The following is an 18,072-nucleotide window of genomic DNA, read 5'->3' on the forward strand; positions in this document are numbered from 1 at the left end:
AAATTATTAAATTTTCTAAGGCATTAAATCAAATTAAACTAAACTTACCCGCATAATAATGTGGTTCTCTTTCGTGAAAATGATGATGCCGCATACTGACGTCTTCATCACCGGGTTGGTGTAACTGTGGAATGAGGTTAAGCCAGACGGCCATCTTGTGACCCCGATAGTGGCTTTTCATTTTGGGCTTTAACGCTGCAAACAATCAAAAATATTCGCTTTAGTATACTTAGAATTGAACAAACTCTAAATCCTTCTTAGAGGCATGCATCATTGTTATGCATGTTATGAAGCCGTTCGGCTTGTTCGATCGTAGCTGGCGAGAAGGCGCTAAGCTCGTAATCAGCTTACAATAAAACGTTTATTTGTTGCGTCCAACACACATGCGCACACATACATAGACTGCGTTTCTGGTGTGCCTAGGCTACTGTTTACGACGCCAGCTTTAAGCAATAAAATAGTTTGCTTAATAAGTTAATCCGATTTAACTATTGTGCCGTCCACACAAACCGCCCCCTTTTACGAGCGCCTCCTGCGCCGCCCCATATTAGTCTCCGCCAGCTTGAAGAGCGACGTGTCGTCGTACCCATTGTGCCCTCTACGCGGCGATTGTTCAGGCGTTTGTTTGTTAGTTTGGCTTCATAGTTGTGCGGCATTAGCGCCAGAGCTACGCTAATCATCGGACAAGAGGCACGCGAAACTCGCGAAGAGCAGAAGGGATTCCAAATTGCAAAGTACAAAAGTACACCCAGCGAGTCTTTTGCACATATACCATAAAACTAGTAAGTCAGGAGACAAAAACATGTGTGTATGTGTGTTTGTTTCTGTTTTGGGTACGAGCGAAGCTTCGCGTTGCTTCCGTTAGCCTTGGGGGCTTTCATGTATCATCATGTATCCAGACTTGTGCGAGAGTGTGAGACACAGAAGTAGAATATATGCCATGTGCATGCGTATTATCAGGGGCGTGAATTGCGAATATGGCGGAATATGGGAACGAGTAGTCTGAGTAACATTATGGCGTGAGGAATATGGTAAAGGCGCGAGACGGCGAGGCTGTGGATGTGTAACTTAGAGCCGATCTAGCTGCGCTTCCGAGCTTCTTGTGTTTGTGTTTGCGTCGAGTTCTGTTTGTGCAAGAAATTAACGGCTTGCGGGCTTAGGCTCTAAGCTTCGCGTCGCAGCTATGATTATACTGTTTATGCTTCGGTCGTATTCAACTACATATACTCAAATGACAGACTCTCATAAAATTGCGAATTAAATCATTAACAATAGCAAAACGCATGAATATATTTAAATTGTTCCATTTATCCGCTTTCCTTTATTGTACGATATGTGACCATGAATCGATTTACAACTTTTGAATGTAGAAGCGTTTGGAACAAGTCATAGAATATTCCGAATTGTAAAATGACTGGTATTGAAATCCACACGAAATCTACGTTTGGGGAATATGTATGAATGTATGCGATACTTGCAATTGAGGTAGCAACTCGCAAATCCGGAAGTCGAAGCATCCAACGCGAATGTCGCTCCCTCGACGCCAGCGCATAGGAAGGTGCTTGTTCCGGTATTGCAAGGTTAATAATATTTAACGAGCACCCTGGGATCTCAAAACCGAATTTCTATTTCTCCCCGTTTCTGTCGATACCTATTCGTAGTTTTCTTCATATCAAATCAGAAATATCTAAATTGCTAACCTCTAACATAGATTTGACTTCAATTTGTGTATTCATTCTATTGTGGTTTGCCACAACCCACCTCGAAGGCAATAATTAATATTAAATGCTAATTTAAAATAATTATCAGCGGCGCAGTGCGAAGCCGAGTCGACGCTGTTCTACCCTCAGTCGGGGGTGTCTCATGAGACCCGTTCGTAACACGTTGATAATCCAATTTTCGTGTTGGAATTCCGCCGTGTTTAGTTTCGAATTTCTACTGCTGGAGGGAAACGTTCTAAGCCACCCGAGCGCCTGGCGGGCTCCACGCATAGTTTTACTACAAGACCTCATAGTACATCCAACATCCCTTTACTTAACAGATCCCCGAACGCCGTCGTCGCCGCCGGATAGGAATACGAAACGCGCCCCACCAGGGCGCGCAGATTGTCTGACGATTTGCCGATTACACAATGTTACCTCAGGCGGGCCATTCCATTACTTTAATATGTAGTTCACTCTCGCTTTCGCGCCGTTTCAATATTGGCTTTGCTTCGGCTTTGGGTGTTCTAGGGAATTGTTTCGAATGACCGTTTACCGTGGAGCGCGGTGGGTGCATAAATTATACGCCAATTGAAGCAAAACGTTAGTGGACCATTGAACTTGTTCAAAGGTAACATCAAAATTTCCATACGCATTACTAATTGAATATTTGTAGCAAAATTTATCGACTGTTAATTGCATCGCTAATCACGGTTCAATATTTACACAGATGCTATACTAAAACCAAAAAAGAATTCCACTTGTTCACATAGTCATAACATAAATGCGCACACTGTATTTAACAAATCGTTGGAATAATGTTGATCATTATGTGTGCAATGTTCATCATTCTGTGCAGAATGTTGCTTGTGTAAACAAACCGAGATCCAGCGCGGAAATTCTCGCAAACGAACGAAAACACTGGCGAATAGCTTCAGTCTGAAATAGTCTGAAAGCCAGCCGGAAAACGGTTCACATTTCATGCTCATATTTATATTTGACTATTATTTACTGCTTGCAACGTTCGCCGTTTAGTTTTAGTTTTTCGTATGGTGCTTTTATTCCTTGCCGGCGGGTTCAACGAATATGTTTGCTTTCGGGCGCCATTTTGTTGCCGACCCTAAATGAGCATCGTTGAAACACGCTGATATTACGAAATTGCTGCAGTTTTGCCCCTCAAAGGTAACGCTGTGATTTTCATGCATCTTTGCTTCATTCTCGTACGGACTTCCGGTTACCTAATTTGTTCGTTTAGGTAAAGGACCCGCAGGCGAATTATTCCAAACGAGGATGTTAATCAATGATGATGGCGAGTTTTACGCTCCAAAATGTGATATAATTAGAGGTAAAGTTAGCCAAACGTGTAATACCCTCATTAAACGTGATAACTTTATATCTAATTATATATTTTTTACAATGTTTAATCTGTACCCAACATATGTGAAGCTAAAATAAAAACACAAACATTTTTAAGATGTCCCGCAGAGATTTTCTCAGGTTTGTGTTTTGGTCGTCCAGGGAGCGGTGAAAATCGAAGGATAACGAAAAAAAGGACGACATTATGCATTCAAAATGATTCGGAACATTCGAAACCCCGGGTCCGAATGTTTCGTCCTCGGTAAGTACGGAAATAAAAGTTTTCTTCCCGCGCACGGCCGCAAACGCCGTTTACAACCCTGGGAACCTTTTTTTCCCTGCTTTATCTGCTGCTGCTGCGAGTCTAAACTCTAAACCAACATAGGTACCTGCTGCCGCACTCGCACCGGACGAAACGAGGTTTATATTTGAATTTGTACATTCGTGCGCGAGGCAAAGCCGTCGGAATAAAAGGAGGATATAAAAAGGACGCCGAAGGAAACCTGCGGCTGTGGGAAATTTTCGATTCCTCAGATGGCCACTTGACCGTCTCGGGAAAAGTTCAGCAAAGTCTAAGCGTTTCTTAAACGAAAATTTCCGCCGTTTTCGTTTTATTATGACTTGGAGAGCTTTTAAAAAACAGAAATGAATAAAAACTTTTGAGTTAACTTACGCGACAATCAAATAAAACATTTAGTACCTAAATATTAAGTTAATCTTATTCTTATTTTTTGTGAAATGTGGTTGTTGAATACAGAATCTTTTCTACTAATTGAAGACATGGAAACGAGTAAAAATGGCGATAAAAATACTTTTAACATTTGTTAGCAAATTGGCGTACTCATTGCGAGCCAATTTGCGCGCACAAACATAATTACTATTGCCCGTCTTATTTGGACGTAAATTTCCGCAACAACAGATCGAGAAACGAATTGCATGGATGCGAGCAACCAGCCGTAACACAACAACGAGCATGAGCGATCGTTTGCCACTCGACGCCCGCTCGCAAATCGACATCACAACATCCAAACAACAATACAATAATCTGCTATATATAGGCTACAATCAGAAAAATTACAAACATCAACAAAAATATTTGCAACAAATTAAACATTAAAATCACTAAAGATTCAATGCAAAAATATCCAAATCAATTAGTCTCTGTTTGCCAATATTAATTATTTAACTCTTGAATGTGAAGCATTCTGTGAACCAGCAGTATTACATTGTTGTGAGTAGTGGCGAGTGTTATTCGTGTGTTACACTGATTGATTTATTTCGGTGCGCACGACGCGCGCCGAAAAATATTCCCAACATCCATCCGCGGAGGTGAAATTAATTTGTAACGCACGTCCATCAGTGTTCGACGCGTTCGGTGCGTTTGCTCTTTTTCAGCGGCTAATCGCACCGGGCGACCTGATAAATAGTTTTCGGGCGCCCACGCAATGCTTGCGAAAATACAAATTACGTATCGTGGCGGTGAGCGTGGTGCAAACGTCGAAAACCACTCCAAACTATCACAACCCAGCGCATTCGAATACGTTTAATAACTGTAACAAATTGATTAATCACCGCGTCGCTTCTATTTACACATTAATTATTTTATTTAAAAAAAATATTGATTAATTATTTTGTGTTTCACATTTTTTGTGGTTTCATTTGTGCACTGATTACAAAAAAGGATATAAAATATAAACACGTTACATTAATCCAAACTCTCAAAGTCACAGTTGTACATCTCGAGTCCAAAGTCTAGAAAATCCACTCTAGTCGCTTTCCTTCTCCGAGCGCGCGTAAAAACAAGGTTTCAAGGGGTCTGAAGGTGCACGCGAATTACTGCGCTCGAGGAGGACTTAAATCGACCGCCACTCCGGTTCAAAACACACTTTAAACTCACACTCACACATATATACATGTCGACATGCCACACAAAACACGCAACATCTTAAAATAAAGCTGCAAAAAGCAGTGGGTAGCTGCAGGGAAGAACTTTAATGTAACGTAACGTAGTCCAAAGAAACGCCCTGCGAAACGAAGTAAACAAGTGAAAAAACGTTCTCTCCTCTGACATTTAGGTTATGTACGATGTTAGAGGTTAAAAACATGATGGAAGAAATCAATTTGCGATGTTTTTCATTTGTGAGTGTAATTATTATGCGTTTTTTTCTGCGTTGTCGAAATTTTGAAAGTAATGAATGTGTGCGAAAGCTTTGGATGTATGCAGAATATAACTATATTGGTATGACGCTGATGGTAACGCGTAACGCGTGTAAACAAGAATATATTATGTGTACTTTTTCGAATGGTTTTTGGTATGTTTGCACAGTTAAATTGTCGAATGATGTTCGCCGCGCTGTGCCGTTCAAACAGTTGCTTCTTGCGCCCTCCGAAATACACCTGCACAACCAACGTTTACTCATCACTCTCATCACACTCTGAATAATAGCAATCGCTTGTTTCAGTTTCATTTAAAATTTAAATTGATCACTACCCTTCTTTTACGTCGAAAAAACCAATAATCTTTTAATATTTACTTTATATAATTAACATAAACATATTTTTTGTATTTTCCAGCAATAAAATTGTTATTACTTTGTTTAATGATAAAGACTGTTAATGCAGCTAGTTAACACTAGCGTAATGCAGGAAAAAAATAGAAAAAGTGTGTGTGCAGGGACCAGGAGGATAAAAACGGTGACCAAGTCATGCGCAAAAGTGCATTATAATTACGAGGCACTGGACAGTTTTACGGCCGCCGCCGCCGCCGTCGGCATAGAAGCTACTCCGTTCTGCGGTGGTTGGCGTGTTTTGTACCCCGTATACGCCGTCCACAAATTGAAAAACATGCATGCACTTCAATTTAAAATTATGCATGGCTACATGGAAAGTGCGGCACGAGTTTTAGTGCACTTGAACACTTATTAAATGCTCGTTTGTGCTTCAGACACGAGAGCAGAATAATTAGTGTACGAGTACAATGGATGGAGACATATTTTGTGTTAATTATTTACTTTTTCATAGGCGAAAGAGTAATTACTTCCATATTAAATTTCGTACTTAATTATGTTTATATTAACAACAGTTCAATATTATTACTTGCGCCCGCGACCTTGTTTGTGTAGACTTTATTAAGGAAAATAGTCTAATTAATTGCTCTCTTGTTTCTTAAATATAATATGTGCCAAATTCGTCAATAAAATTTTTAATTTGATTTTAAAGAACCTAGAATTGTTAAAAATTCTTTTTAGCGCCATCTTAGTGTGAATTATGCAACTATAACCATAATTGAATCTCCATACCAACTTTCAACCCTTATTTAACAACCATCAAATTATATAATTGCGGTAAAAAGTGGCCTATTTATTTTCCCTGATCCAAAATACCTCCGTACCTAAATTTATCAAAATTGGTTGGGTGGTTAATGCGTGAAAGTGTCACAAACATATTGAAGCTCAGATTAACATTATGCGCATGTGAATAACTTGCCTGCATTAATTTGTACTTACCTATGCTAAGATAATACTGTGTGCCAACTTCATATGGATCCCAGGTGATCCCTTTATATCGAGTTTTCTCCCTGGTGGTGCCATAATCAGGCATGTCTGACTTTTGTATGCCGGGCGCGTTGGGGTCGCCGCTCTTCGCAAAGTTGGTGAAGAAATTGAGCACCGCCTCCGCGACGCCCATGTCTTGCCGACTGAAGTTCTGCGGAAAGTTCGGCATGCCACCGACCAGCGGGGCACCGAAAATGTACGACAAGTCTTCACCACGTACACTACCCAAACGCTAAACACACAATATATATTTTACATTACTCTCGAATCGGGTTAAAAACATTGGAACAAAGAATTCAAGTTAGGAAAAGAATTTAAATTGAATTAAAACATCGATTACATTGTAATTCCTCAGTGCGTCCGCAGTATGAGGGTTTAATCCCGGCTTTGACTTTGATTAAACGATCATCTCGCTTTCAAGTCGTGCGGACACGTCGTTCGTGAACATAAGCCTTGTTTTTTCAACGTCGTCTTGCTTGGTCTCCTCATCTTTCGCAAACAAGATTCTCGGGTCGTGGCCGTGGTTCAAAGCGCAGACGAGAAAATATAATCCACGCGATTTGAATCAATCAATGTGCGCGATCGACGCTTTAAAGAAGCCGCCAGCGCCCGCACAAGTTAAATACTGACGGCGTATTTGATTTAGATTATTCTAGATTACTTGAGACAACGTTTAATTCCCGTCTGGGACCGAACAGACAGAAGATAAAAGCTTCAATTCGTTCGCATTCAATTAGCAAAAGTATTATTTTCGTTAAAAAATACTTTTACACAAATAACTTACTTGTGGATAGTCTCCATCCTTAGTTTGATATCCAAAATGAAAAGTAGGTTTTGCACCTCGCCGTGCGTGCAAATAGCCGACTTTGATTAATGGTGACACTGTATGACCATCACTGAGGGCCTCCATTGTAGAATCGCGGATGTTGATGGGATGCTGAATGGGCTTGTCCCAGTCGGTGTACTCGTTGCGTACGGCTGAGAAAATTTCGTTCAGGTGATAAATGTACGCGTTGCGAATATAAGTCCGTAGCACACGGTTGCGTTGGTCTTCTTCGAAGCCATACTGGATGTCGTTAGCGTTGAAATCATTGTAGCTCTCCGTCGTCGACGTGCCCAGCAGTACTTCGCAGGTGATGAAATTGTCGCTGGCGTGTTCCATCGCAAAAGCCGGATCTGGTGTTTCGGAGTCTACCGGTAACGAGGGGGCTATTCTTGGCATAAAACGAACTGTCTCTAACCGCACATCTAAAAGTGCTTGTAGTGGTCTGTAATAGAAAAAAAAAAAAAAACAATAAAATTTAAAGTAGTTAAAAATTGTATCTTTTTGGCGGGTTTGATGCAATCTACGCTTGAGTAATCATGGTTCCGCAGTGTTCACATGTAGCGCTCGTTAATTAGAATGTCAGTGTGGTGTTCTGCATGCAGGCGACGTGCTTCGATTATTCAATCCTTCAATTCCGACTTCGATTCAATCGCGGGTAGTCGGGTAGCGCGCGTGCGGAAAAATAAATGGGTTAATTCGAATGCAAACATTGCAAAGTGCAACCCAACCCGATGAACGATGAAGTCAGTGCTTGATTGCAGTCGCGCTCCAAGCACAATCTCTACGTGCAACGAATATGAAAAAAATTGAACAATTAGTGCGTGTGCACTCGATGAGAACCTTTGAGTTTTTTGCGATTGCTTGCATTATACGATCCTACAAAATTTCCATTTGTGCAATTTTCGTCGTTGTTACTTGTAATGGCGGCCATTTTGTACTTTGCATGCATCGGGTTTCGCATTAGAATAATACTACAAATTTGTAGTTGTAGCGCGACATAAATTTAAACATTTGCTTGCAATGGGCGTACATAACTATAACCACATATCTGATGTGGTATATGAATGGGATTATTGCGTGAAATTAAAAATGCAAAGTACTAAATGCAAATGGATTAAAGAGAAAAAACATGAGGCAATTGGTTTGTATTGTCCTGCATGAACGTTCATTGTTGCCATTTATAAAATCTATTACATATTCCAAATCGTCATTGTTTATCAATAAAAAATACAAAATATAAACACAAAACTATAATTGTATATTTTTCTCGTGAGATGGCGTACGTTTAGTTGGCGTGTTAACTAGTTAAAGTTTAGCGATTATTGGATATGCAGTTAACGCGTAGTTAGTTATTTATCTTTGCGACACGGAATCGTTAAACCGAGGCAGGAAGTCGTAATAATGGCAGTTGCGTGCGCGTATCTTTGGGTGCGGAAAGTCGGCAAACTCAAACAAGACATGAATTATCATCATTGCGCTAGGCAACTCAATGTGCATCAGGTTGTGCAACATAACCAAGAACATTCAGATGTAATTTTATGTTTGACTTGCAAACTTTACTTCATTCGGAAGAATCTTCAATTAATTATGTACTAAGTAAGAATTTACGAATGTTTAAATAAGAAGAGTGCATTTTAGATGGACTAACATATGTCTAAGCTGTGATGAATTTAATTCCGCTGTTTTAGTAGGTACTTTTAAGAAAGCAGTTGGAGGAGGAAAAATCGCACGAATTGCAAGAAATGGAATGGAATTTAATCTCGCTATTGCACTTACGTTGCGCGCAGCGGGATAACGTCATTATGTCGCGATAATAATGGAGGCGCGCGCGGCGTAAAAGCACACCAAACGTGAGTTGGAACACGCGCCACGAAGCATTATCGTATGTGTGTTATATTCTCTCTTCGCGCCCGCCGATAATAACGCACATATAAGTGCGATATAAGTGTAATATAAGTAACTTGCCACTTTCATACGTTCCTCTGTGCAATAAACTGCGCGCTTTCGAGCTGCGACCGGATACAAACACCGCCGACGACAGCCGCACACAGAAAACAATAAAAAACACAAGAAGAACAAGCAACAAAACACAGCGGAAGCGTTTGAAAAGCAAGGAAAACGCGACCAACTGAGACCGAACGTGTACGTGCCGTAAAAGTGTCGATAACGCGAGTAAATTACGAGCTGCCCCTTTCCGACGCCGGCACAAGTCGTGGCGGAAGAAAGAAGAGAGCGGACGTGACGTCCAAGTGTCTTAACTTTCAACTTGTAAAGTTAATTTATCACCCGGAGACAAAGAGTGTAAACTAAAAACTATCGATATCTATATGTATATAGTATGTTGCAACTTGCGGAAACGAATCCTAACCTCAATTTAATCAGACTACGTAAAAATACGTGAAAAACGTGATAGTTACCTAGACCGTAGACAGGATGCGATGTCTTTGTTATTTTCTGTTTGTGCAGCGTCCAGCTTGGCGTCCTTAGGTTGTTCTGTATCTGAGCTGGCAGTTCCCGGTGTGGGGGTGGCAACTACTGGAGCCAAACAACCAGTTTGCTCGCCGACGGTTTGCCGCAAAGCGTCCGGATTGTGCATCGTCGCCCAAGGACTCAGCGCTGTTCCGCTCAGAAGTACAACTCGCCGAAAAAGACCTGTAAGCGAAAATTTATATAAATCATTATATATTTGCAGGAGTTCCAGTTGAAAATAACCTCAAAATGTATAGCCGTAAGTGTACTCGCAAATAGACAGTATCGCCACCGCAATTTCCTCTGCCGGATGATGTGACTCCGAAATTCCGGCGGAATTCTCTGCATTTTCTAACATTTCTCGACATTCCGCGTTCCCCCGAGGGCGGCAACAACATTAAGTTCAAGTTGTCCGAACGCGCGTCGTGAACGAATGAGGCAACTGGTAGCGGTCGTTGTGAGACAGCGTTAGGCAACCCAGACATCACGTAACCGATGCCCGGGACTGTCGCAGCCGCCGCAGGAATGTAATTGCTTCGAACGCATTTATAGTGTCCGAATGCGGTCGCCGAAACGGATATCACCTTTTCGGGGAGAGTGCTATCAGGGCGGTCGTAGTGACCGAGATGGTTGAAGTTTGGTAGAGATGCGGGCGGTAAGTGGATGCAAATTATTTCGCCTACTTTCTAGTTGCGCGCTGAGTGGTGGGTTTTGCAATAATAGTTGTAAAGTTCTACAGTTAGACACAGCGCCGATAGGATTGGAGGTTAGAATCTCATTTGTAATGAGTTAAACTTTATTTTATTACGAAAAGTTAGCTTGGAATCGAATTATTTCACTCCGAAGTGAACATGTTTTATAAATGATGTTGTAGATATTTATCATTCGGAACTTTACACTAGATGGAAACAAACTATCTGCGTGATACTATCGTTACATGATTTATGTGTGCATGGCTTATTTCAATATGGATAAACATAAATAGAAAAACAAACAAATTGGGCACTTTTTTGACACCAGCGTGTCGGATGTCCAAAAGCGGATCCCGCATTATTTACGACTCACGTGCGCGCGGTCGCCGTTAAAATAAATCGAATCAACAAGTTCATATTTCATCGTCGCGTTGGTCCACACATTTCGTCCTAGTCATGGCTTAGTTTGTGGCACAAAGGACGCTTGAATAATGTGAAATTTCGACGTTATTCAACAAAAATTGCAAGTAAAAAACTACAAAACTAATGTGAGCAAAAGTGCTGACATCTTCCGGTCATAATTTAGTTTTAATAGAAGCCATTTTGCGAGTATCATTTTTTTTGTTGAATAGTTAATGGAATCCATCCATCGAATCAAGCTGAATCGACGAAAATATTTCCGAGGTTCACTGAAAAGGTTTTGCGAATTTCTTACGCCTCGCACGTTACTGACGTTTATAACTGTATTTTCGGTGCGTCGAATATCTTTCAATTCCGTCGGCGGATTTGCGCGTTACAGCAACACGAGATATCAGCAGATCGGCGTAAAAAGCACGCCAAAAAGTGGACGAATCTGAGATCTGAGCATTGCTTCCGTATTTTTGCGAAAAACGGCGTTTCTGCCACATCCACTTCCACGTCGTGGCTCGGTGGGAAATAAATATAAATAAACACAAATCCGGAATACGCCGATATCAATAAGTCATAAAAAGTTTCCGCCGAGGTTTCCATAACACGATTATGGACTTACGAACCGCTTCGATTGTTTATTATTTATGGTCTCACGCGCCACCGCAGCACGCAGACAGTGACGGAAGTGATTGAAATTGATTCGTGGAAAACTCACCGGAAATCACAAATATGTTATTAATAATAAATATCGTCAACTTATCTCCTAACAATACTATAGTATTGATAATAAGGATGGAAAGTTTAATAAAATCAACGAAGTTTATTTTTAAGCGTTTTTTTACCTTTTGATGATGGTGACACGAAAAGAAGATTGACAAGGGCAGCTCCGGTGTCGTGCCCGACGATTGTAACCCGTGTAGGGTCTCCACCGAATGCTCCAATGTTGTTCTTGATCCAGCGAAGGGCAAATGTCACGTCTTTGATGCCAAGATTTCCACCGGAGTCGTCACTGCGATCACTCGATGGTTTCGTCCTTAGAAAACCTGCAAAAAGAAGAAATGACGTTGATCAATTTAATTTCGCACTTTCGGTGAAATTAAAAATCTGTTTTATGAATCAAATAACTTGCGCCTGTTTGCCTGCGGGCGTAATGCGAAGTTATGTGTCATGGCCGCCAGCGGAAGTGGCGTAACGAAGCATAAATATTACCATATCGGCAAGGCGTGTGCCGGCGCCATCGTAACTAGACTGTGTTGCTACAGAGTAGAGCGAGAGTAGGCTCGTATTGCAACATTTCACATCTCACTTGTTATTCCAGCGACCGCCATTTTCGAAATGTGCGCTCACATTTTCATTTTTATTTTGTTTTTTACATCCGCGCATTGGTTTCTGATGCTTTCATTTTTTCAGTTTTTAGGCCGCGCGAATTTTTTGGTTTAGGACCTGAAGTTTTTTAAAACTCGCGTTGCGCTGCACGTTGTTTGCCGGTTATTTATTATGCTGGCGGCGTTTTCCGCCAAAGGGGAGCAAAAAATGTGGCGCGGAAAAAGTGGGGAGCTTGCACCCGTTGAAAATGCGTTCGCACGTATCGCGTCCCCCGCTTTGCTCTGCATTTCAACTATCTGTGTCAACATACACTATGTTTCACAAAAAGTAGGGTTATAATTTTTATACACAATCATTACGATAAATAGGCAACCAAATATTCATTTCAGCATAGCGAATATAAATATTTTTAGTATTATGTAATATTTTCATGGCAGAGTGTTTCTAGACGCGTTGGAATATTGTAAAGAATTATGGTGCATAATTGGCGTATTTGCGTTTCTGTGGAATTTTACTGCGCTCGGTTTATATCGACACTGATGGAAGCAGACAACGCGCTTGAAACTGTAATGCTGCAATAACTGCAATAACTACGACGAAAAACGAATTGAAACACACACAAAGTTGTGAAAAATATTGTTTAACGAGTATACATGAATAATTGAAAAGTGTTATCAAACGTACAACACAGAAACAAAGCAAAAAAAACAGAGAATGATACATTAAATTCAATGGAAAAACACATTTTATTATTCCCACACAATAACTACATTTCTGCACGGTTGGTTGCCTACAATAAATCCATTATTGAGTATAACATAACCTGTAATCCGGATAGAATGTTTTTTTATTATAAAAAACAAGTAGGTATTCAATTGAAAATCACAGCGTCAACGAAAAGTTTAAAAAGTTTTTTTTTGCTGCATCCTGAATACGTTCGTGTGAAAACCAGCCGTAATACGACGTCCTGAGATTATTTTTTTTAGTTCGTCCCTCGAAACTCGTAACTAGGTCCTAGGAAACTAATCAAAAAACGAGCGAACAACGCGGACAACAAGAAAACTTTATCGCCGCTGCTGGCGTCAGTGATTGTAAGTCATGTTCGGAATAAATAAATCTCATCGCTCGTCCTGCCTACAACGAAACAAAGAAATAAAATCGTGCCATCGACGGCAGTAAACTAAACCGAGCGCGCACCGGTTGCCCACTACGGGTGTAATCAGCAAATAAAATTCACGTCACATTCGCATCCTTATCAAGGATCTGATAATCTTCGCGCGTCGAACGCGACAGGAAAAAATCTAAATTCCTTAAAGCTTATAAGGAAAATCTTCAGGGGAAAACCTGGAATAACACGTAAAACGTGTACAGGGAAAAGAAAAAAAAGTTGTAAATGTTAAAAGTCTACGCGATATTGAATAAATTTACATTTTCGACATTTTCAACATTCGCGTAGCGCATGGAAGAAGCAGCGGTAAAGTGAAATGAATTAAGCACGAAGACGGTGGAAAAAAATAATATCGGCGTGAATATTGAGGTGTCACAGCTTCATTAAACTTTTCTCCGGTTTCAGCACCGTTGGTGCAATGGTATAAAACTGATTCTTAATTTTTTTACATTTTTAACATTTGTTAACGGCGAAACGTGCTGGAATTTAAATTTTCTCGTTTCAATTACCAAGTTGGAAATTTTTATGGTTTTAACTTGTATTCATCTGTATTCATTGTTCAAAAAGTTAGGTTATGTGATATTTTTAAGGATGACGTAGATCGCCGCATGTTTTGTCTAAAAATGATTAAAATTTCCTTTATTATCGAGCATTTTGTGCCCACAAAGATTATCACCACACACACATGGTGACATGGTGTCCGTTGAGTCCATGCGTGATATCTGAAAATAGAAAATTTGCATATTTAACATACCGCCGACGCGCGCGTTAAAATAATGCAAATTTCGTCTTCGCATTGTGGCAGTCACACACAGCGATCGCGCGCACGCCTCCCATGAGTCCCGGCTCCCGGCGCGCTCCCGTGATCCTGCAGGCCTGCACACGCCTGCAAGCTCTCCTGCAGCCTGGGAATTTTCGGATTACGTCGAGCGCACTTTTCCGCATATCTGCGATGTCCGACCGCGCGACGCAACGAGATATGCATGTTGCATACGCGCACGTTTAATGCGCGCGTGTATGAGTATATCGCCGGCACAATGATGGGGCACTAGGACAACATCGGGATAGCGCTCGGCAGGATGGCGAATGAATGGTAATTGTGTCGTCGTCCGGCGCGAAGAGTATTAGAGTATTATCCAGAGTGTCGGGAGTTTACGTTTTCATTTTAGATTGTGCACTGAACAATGCATGAATATAACTTGTTTACTTTGCGCATGCGTGGTAGCGCACAGATTTTACCTAGAATAACTAGTTACCAAAATCCCTACTCTGCGCTTAAACAACCTGATTTTAAATATTTATTTATCGCTGTAGTTATACAAATTGTACTCTTGGTTGCCTACCCACATGAGACCTGATAATGTGTTAGTTTACATCCCCGCTTGTGTCGCGAATGTTTATCGCCAACAAATTGTAACTTGTAATTCGCAACTCTTGCAACTCTCGACTTTCGACTCTCAGTTTACAACTCGTATTCTCGCACGCTGGAGAAGAATGATACCGTGACAACAAAAGTTTCTGCGTTCCTGCATTTGTACGCTTCCCACCCACACACAAATATTAAATTGTAAGCACGAGGACGCAAGAATGTCAGCAGCACGCGCGTCGCGCGCTTAATAATTATTCATAACTTAATTTTAGAATTATTGCGCTTTGTTTAATTACGTGCGCTGTGAACGCAAGCGGAGTGGTAGGTGCTTCCACCTTTGGAGACTCATAGAAACAAACATACGGGTGTATGCGGATGGGTGACTATTTATGACTATAACTGTTATCCTGCAACGGGCGAACAAAAGGAGCGAATGCGATAAACACAAGCACAAGAAGTACTGAGAAGATGTTTGTAGTTTGGCGGCATGTTCACGTGCGATAAATGCAATTATACTCAACTTTTAAATGTTGAAAATTCATGTACGCATGCGCATTAACTTCAAATTAAAACTAAGCAATAAATTGCTAGTTTTTATTGGTACATATTAGATTAATATTTTTTTGGGAAGTAAACTCCGGCGTTTCATAACTCCTTATTAGCACTTACATATGTCCGGCATTCGCAAACAAGACATTAAACTTGGCACAAACTTTTCTACTTTCTACTCTCGACGCTCACGCTGAAACAGAAGTCTGCTGGCGATGTTTGAAACTAATAATGTTATATCTTGACTTAGACTACGCGTCCTGGATGAAGATATGAGGGAACAATAACACAATTAACTTTCCACGTTTCTACATTTCGACGTTTCCTATAGGAACTTTCAGGGCGCGCCCGAAATCAACAAATAAGTTCGTTATCAAACTTCTACACACTCGCAAAGGTAAAATGAGTTTAGAAAAAGGAAATAAAGTATCACGAACACAAACGCTATTAAATCATATAAGAATTTTACCATATATTGTTGATTAAATATTAGATTTTGTAAACTAATGCACGTTTTTGTATAAATTTTAAATTAAATTTCAGTTGAATGCTTTTTAAATTAGTTTTTCATTGTAAAGGGGTCGCAGATTTATCGAGGATTTATTTTTTTAATTATAGGTCATAATCACATACGTCAAGTCCAGGATAACGTTATTTTATTCAAAAACTGCAATTTAAAACTTTTAGAATTTTGTTTTATACGTTTTTATTTTAGGGAATTAATTTTTCCTCATTAATCTACCTTCACAACTAATTTTATAAGTGCAAATGTGATTTTGTATGTTTGTGACACTTTCACGTCAAAACCACTCAATCAATTTATATTAATTCTGGTATAGAGATATCTTTGGCTAAGTATAATAACATAGGTTACTTTTTGATGTAAAAATATAATTTTAAAGGTGTAAAATTAGGGATCCAAGAAATAAATTATAAATAAATTACTGCAGTACTTATAACACGTATTAATTACAGATTCTGTAAATCATTGGTGTCTAAAAAATTATAATTAATTAATCATGAATATCCTTTCATTGTTGATCCGTCAAAACGTATAAACGCTCCAAACGGCTTTGAACGTTCGCACATCATGCATGTAATCAGTGGCCGAGCACTCGTATCAGCGATATAGGCGCGGACGCAACTGTGGTGTGAGCGCGAGTTGATTTTAATTGTCCGTCCTCGCCGTTGAATGCTTCATTAGTTGGATTTTCATTATTTACCCGACGTGCCGCCCTCCGCATTGCCTCTCGTCCTTACAATGCGTTATCTCCCGTCCTCTCGAACGCTTTCGCCTCGCCGGCCATTTCATTACACGCGCATTGGCCGGGAACGTGCGTGCGCCGAATACGGTAATTAAGTTATTAATTACTAAAACTTATCGGCGAGCGCCGAAACGTTCAATTAGCCTACTCTGCTGCGACGCACTGCAGCGGATCGTTTATTACACTTTATTAATACGTTTCATTTATTGCAAAATTGCAATTAATTAAATTGTTTTGTTAGATATCTACGAATAAATTAAATGCGTATCTATAAAGTAAATCATTCTGTTTTTATTTGAGTAAATGATTTTTCATTTTTTGGGTTTTCTTCTTTTTTTGGTTGAAATAAGTTTAGAAGATTGGGTAGACAGGCATATAATACTTTGTTCCGGCTTGCCGTCAGGCATTATCCGCTCCTTTCCGCTCTTATCCAATTAAACGTGGCATAAATTACATTAACAGACTTAATTCGAGAGCGAACCTGGGAAGCCCAGCACTGCAGGGATGACTTCTCAGCGGCTCGCTTTCTAATATTTTAAGCACACACGACGTGCGGCAATTATCCGACATGCACACCTTTATCCTGCCAAAGGATACATTGCCTATATTTAAATATTAAGTAACATATTATAGAAGAATTTTTGTTTAGGCGTTGAAATTGCACTTTAACTTATATTATATTATTTGCATTAAAACCGGAACGTAAACTACATAATATCTGTTAATTAATCATAAAACGAGATGATTTATTTAAATATGTTTTACTTTTATGATTTAATTTTAAGCGTAAAATAAGATAAAGTCAATGTAAATTGATAAAATGCGCTACTGCGATAACCAATGTGTGTGTTTACAACACTTTACAACAACAATATGATAAAAACACGAGAAGATTTTTAGTCGAAAAGGACATCTTAGCGACATCTCGGAATGACCTTAAAAGTATAATTTGAATACGACTATTTGTTTATTGAATCGTTCATGGTTGGGATGTGTGAGTGAATGTACTGAATGACAGAAAGTATAAAAAATATGTTATGCTGTTTATGGATCAATGAACTACTCGTATTTTTTAAATTTAATAACAGTGATTAATTATGAAAAAAATTGGCGGAGGCGCCTGACATTTAAAAGAGTTGTGTAATTAAATATTGAGAACTACCTCGTTGTGTAAAGGGGCTCTTAATAATACAATTTAAAAAAAACTTTCACCGAGTAGCACAAAGGAATTTTCCAGTAAATTTCATTCAGTGAAATGTGCACTCCCATCGAGATTTAAGAATCAATTATCTCAGGAACTAATATAGATAAACAAAAATCAAAAACATCCTTATATTCAGCATCAAATTATAGTTAAGGTAACATTTAAAAAATTTGAAATATAGGA

At 39.7% G+C, this 18,072-nt stretch overlaps 1 protein-coding gene across 1 annotated transcript in view; it reads right to left on the reverse strand.

Annotated features, from left to right (window-relative positions):
• Positions 1–18,072, reverse strand: part of LOC135796337 (neuroligin-4, X-linked-like) — a 95,317-nt gene that overhangs the window by 2,523 nt on the left and 74,722 nt on the right. The window contains exons 4-8 of the mRNA XM_065308323.1: positions 11,851–12,051; positions 9,854–10,088; positions 7,395–7,878; positions 6,563–6,842; positions 49–195 (exon numbers count right to left, since the gene is read on the reverse strand). Of these exons, the coding sequence (XP_065164395.1) occupies positions 49–195; positions 6,563–6,842; positions 7,395–7,878; positions 9,854–10,088; positions 11,851–12,051 (1,347 nt within the window). The remainder of the gene's footprint in view (positions 1–48; positions 196–6,562; positions 6,843–7,394; positions 7,879–9,853; positions 10,089–11,850; positions 12,052–18,072) is intronic.

Source organism: Atheta coriaria, unplaced genomic scaffold, assembly GCF_025399875.1.
Source record: "Atheta coriaria isolate IRGN ID8LTWV9N9 unplaced genomic scaffold, Caltech_Dcor_3.1 hic_scaffold_7_pilon, whole genome shotgun sequence".
In the NCBI taxonomy this organism is placed as follows: Eukaryota; Metazoa; Arthropoda; class Insecta; order Coleoptera; family Staphylinidae; genus Dalotia; species Dalotia coriaria.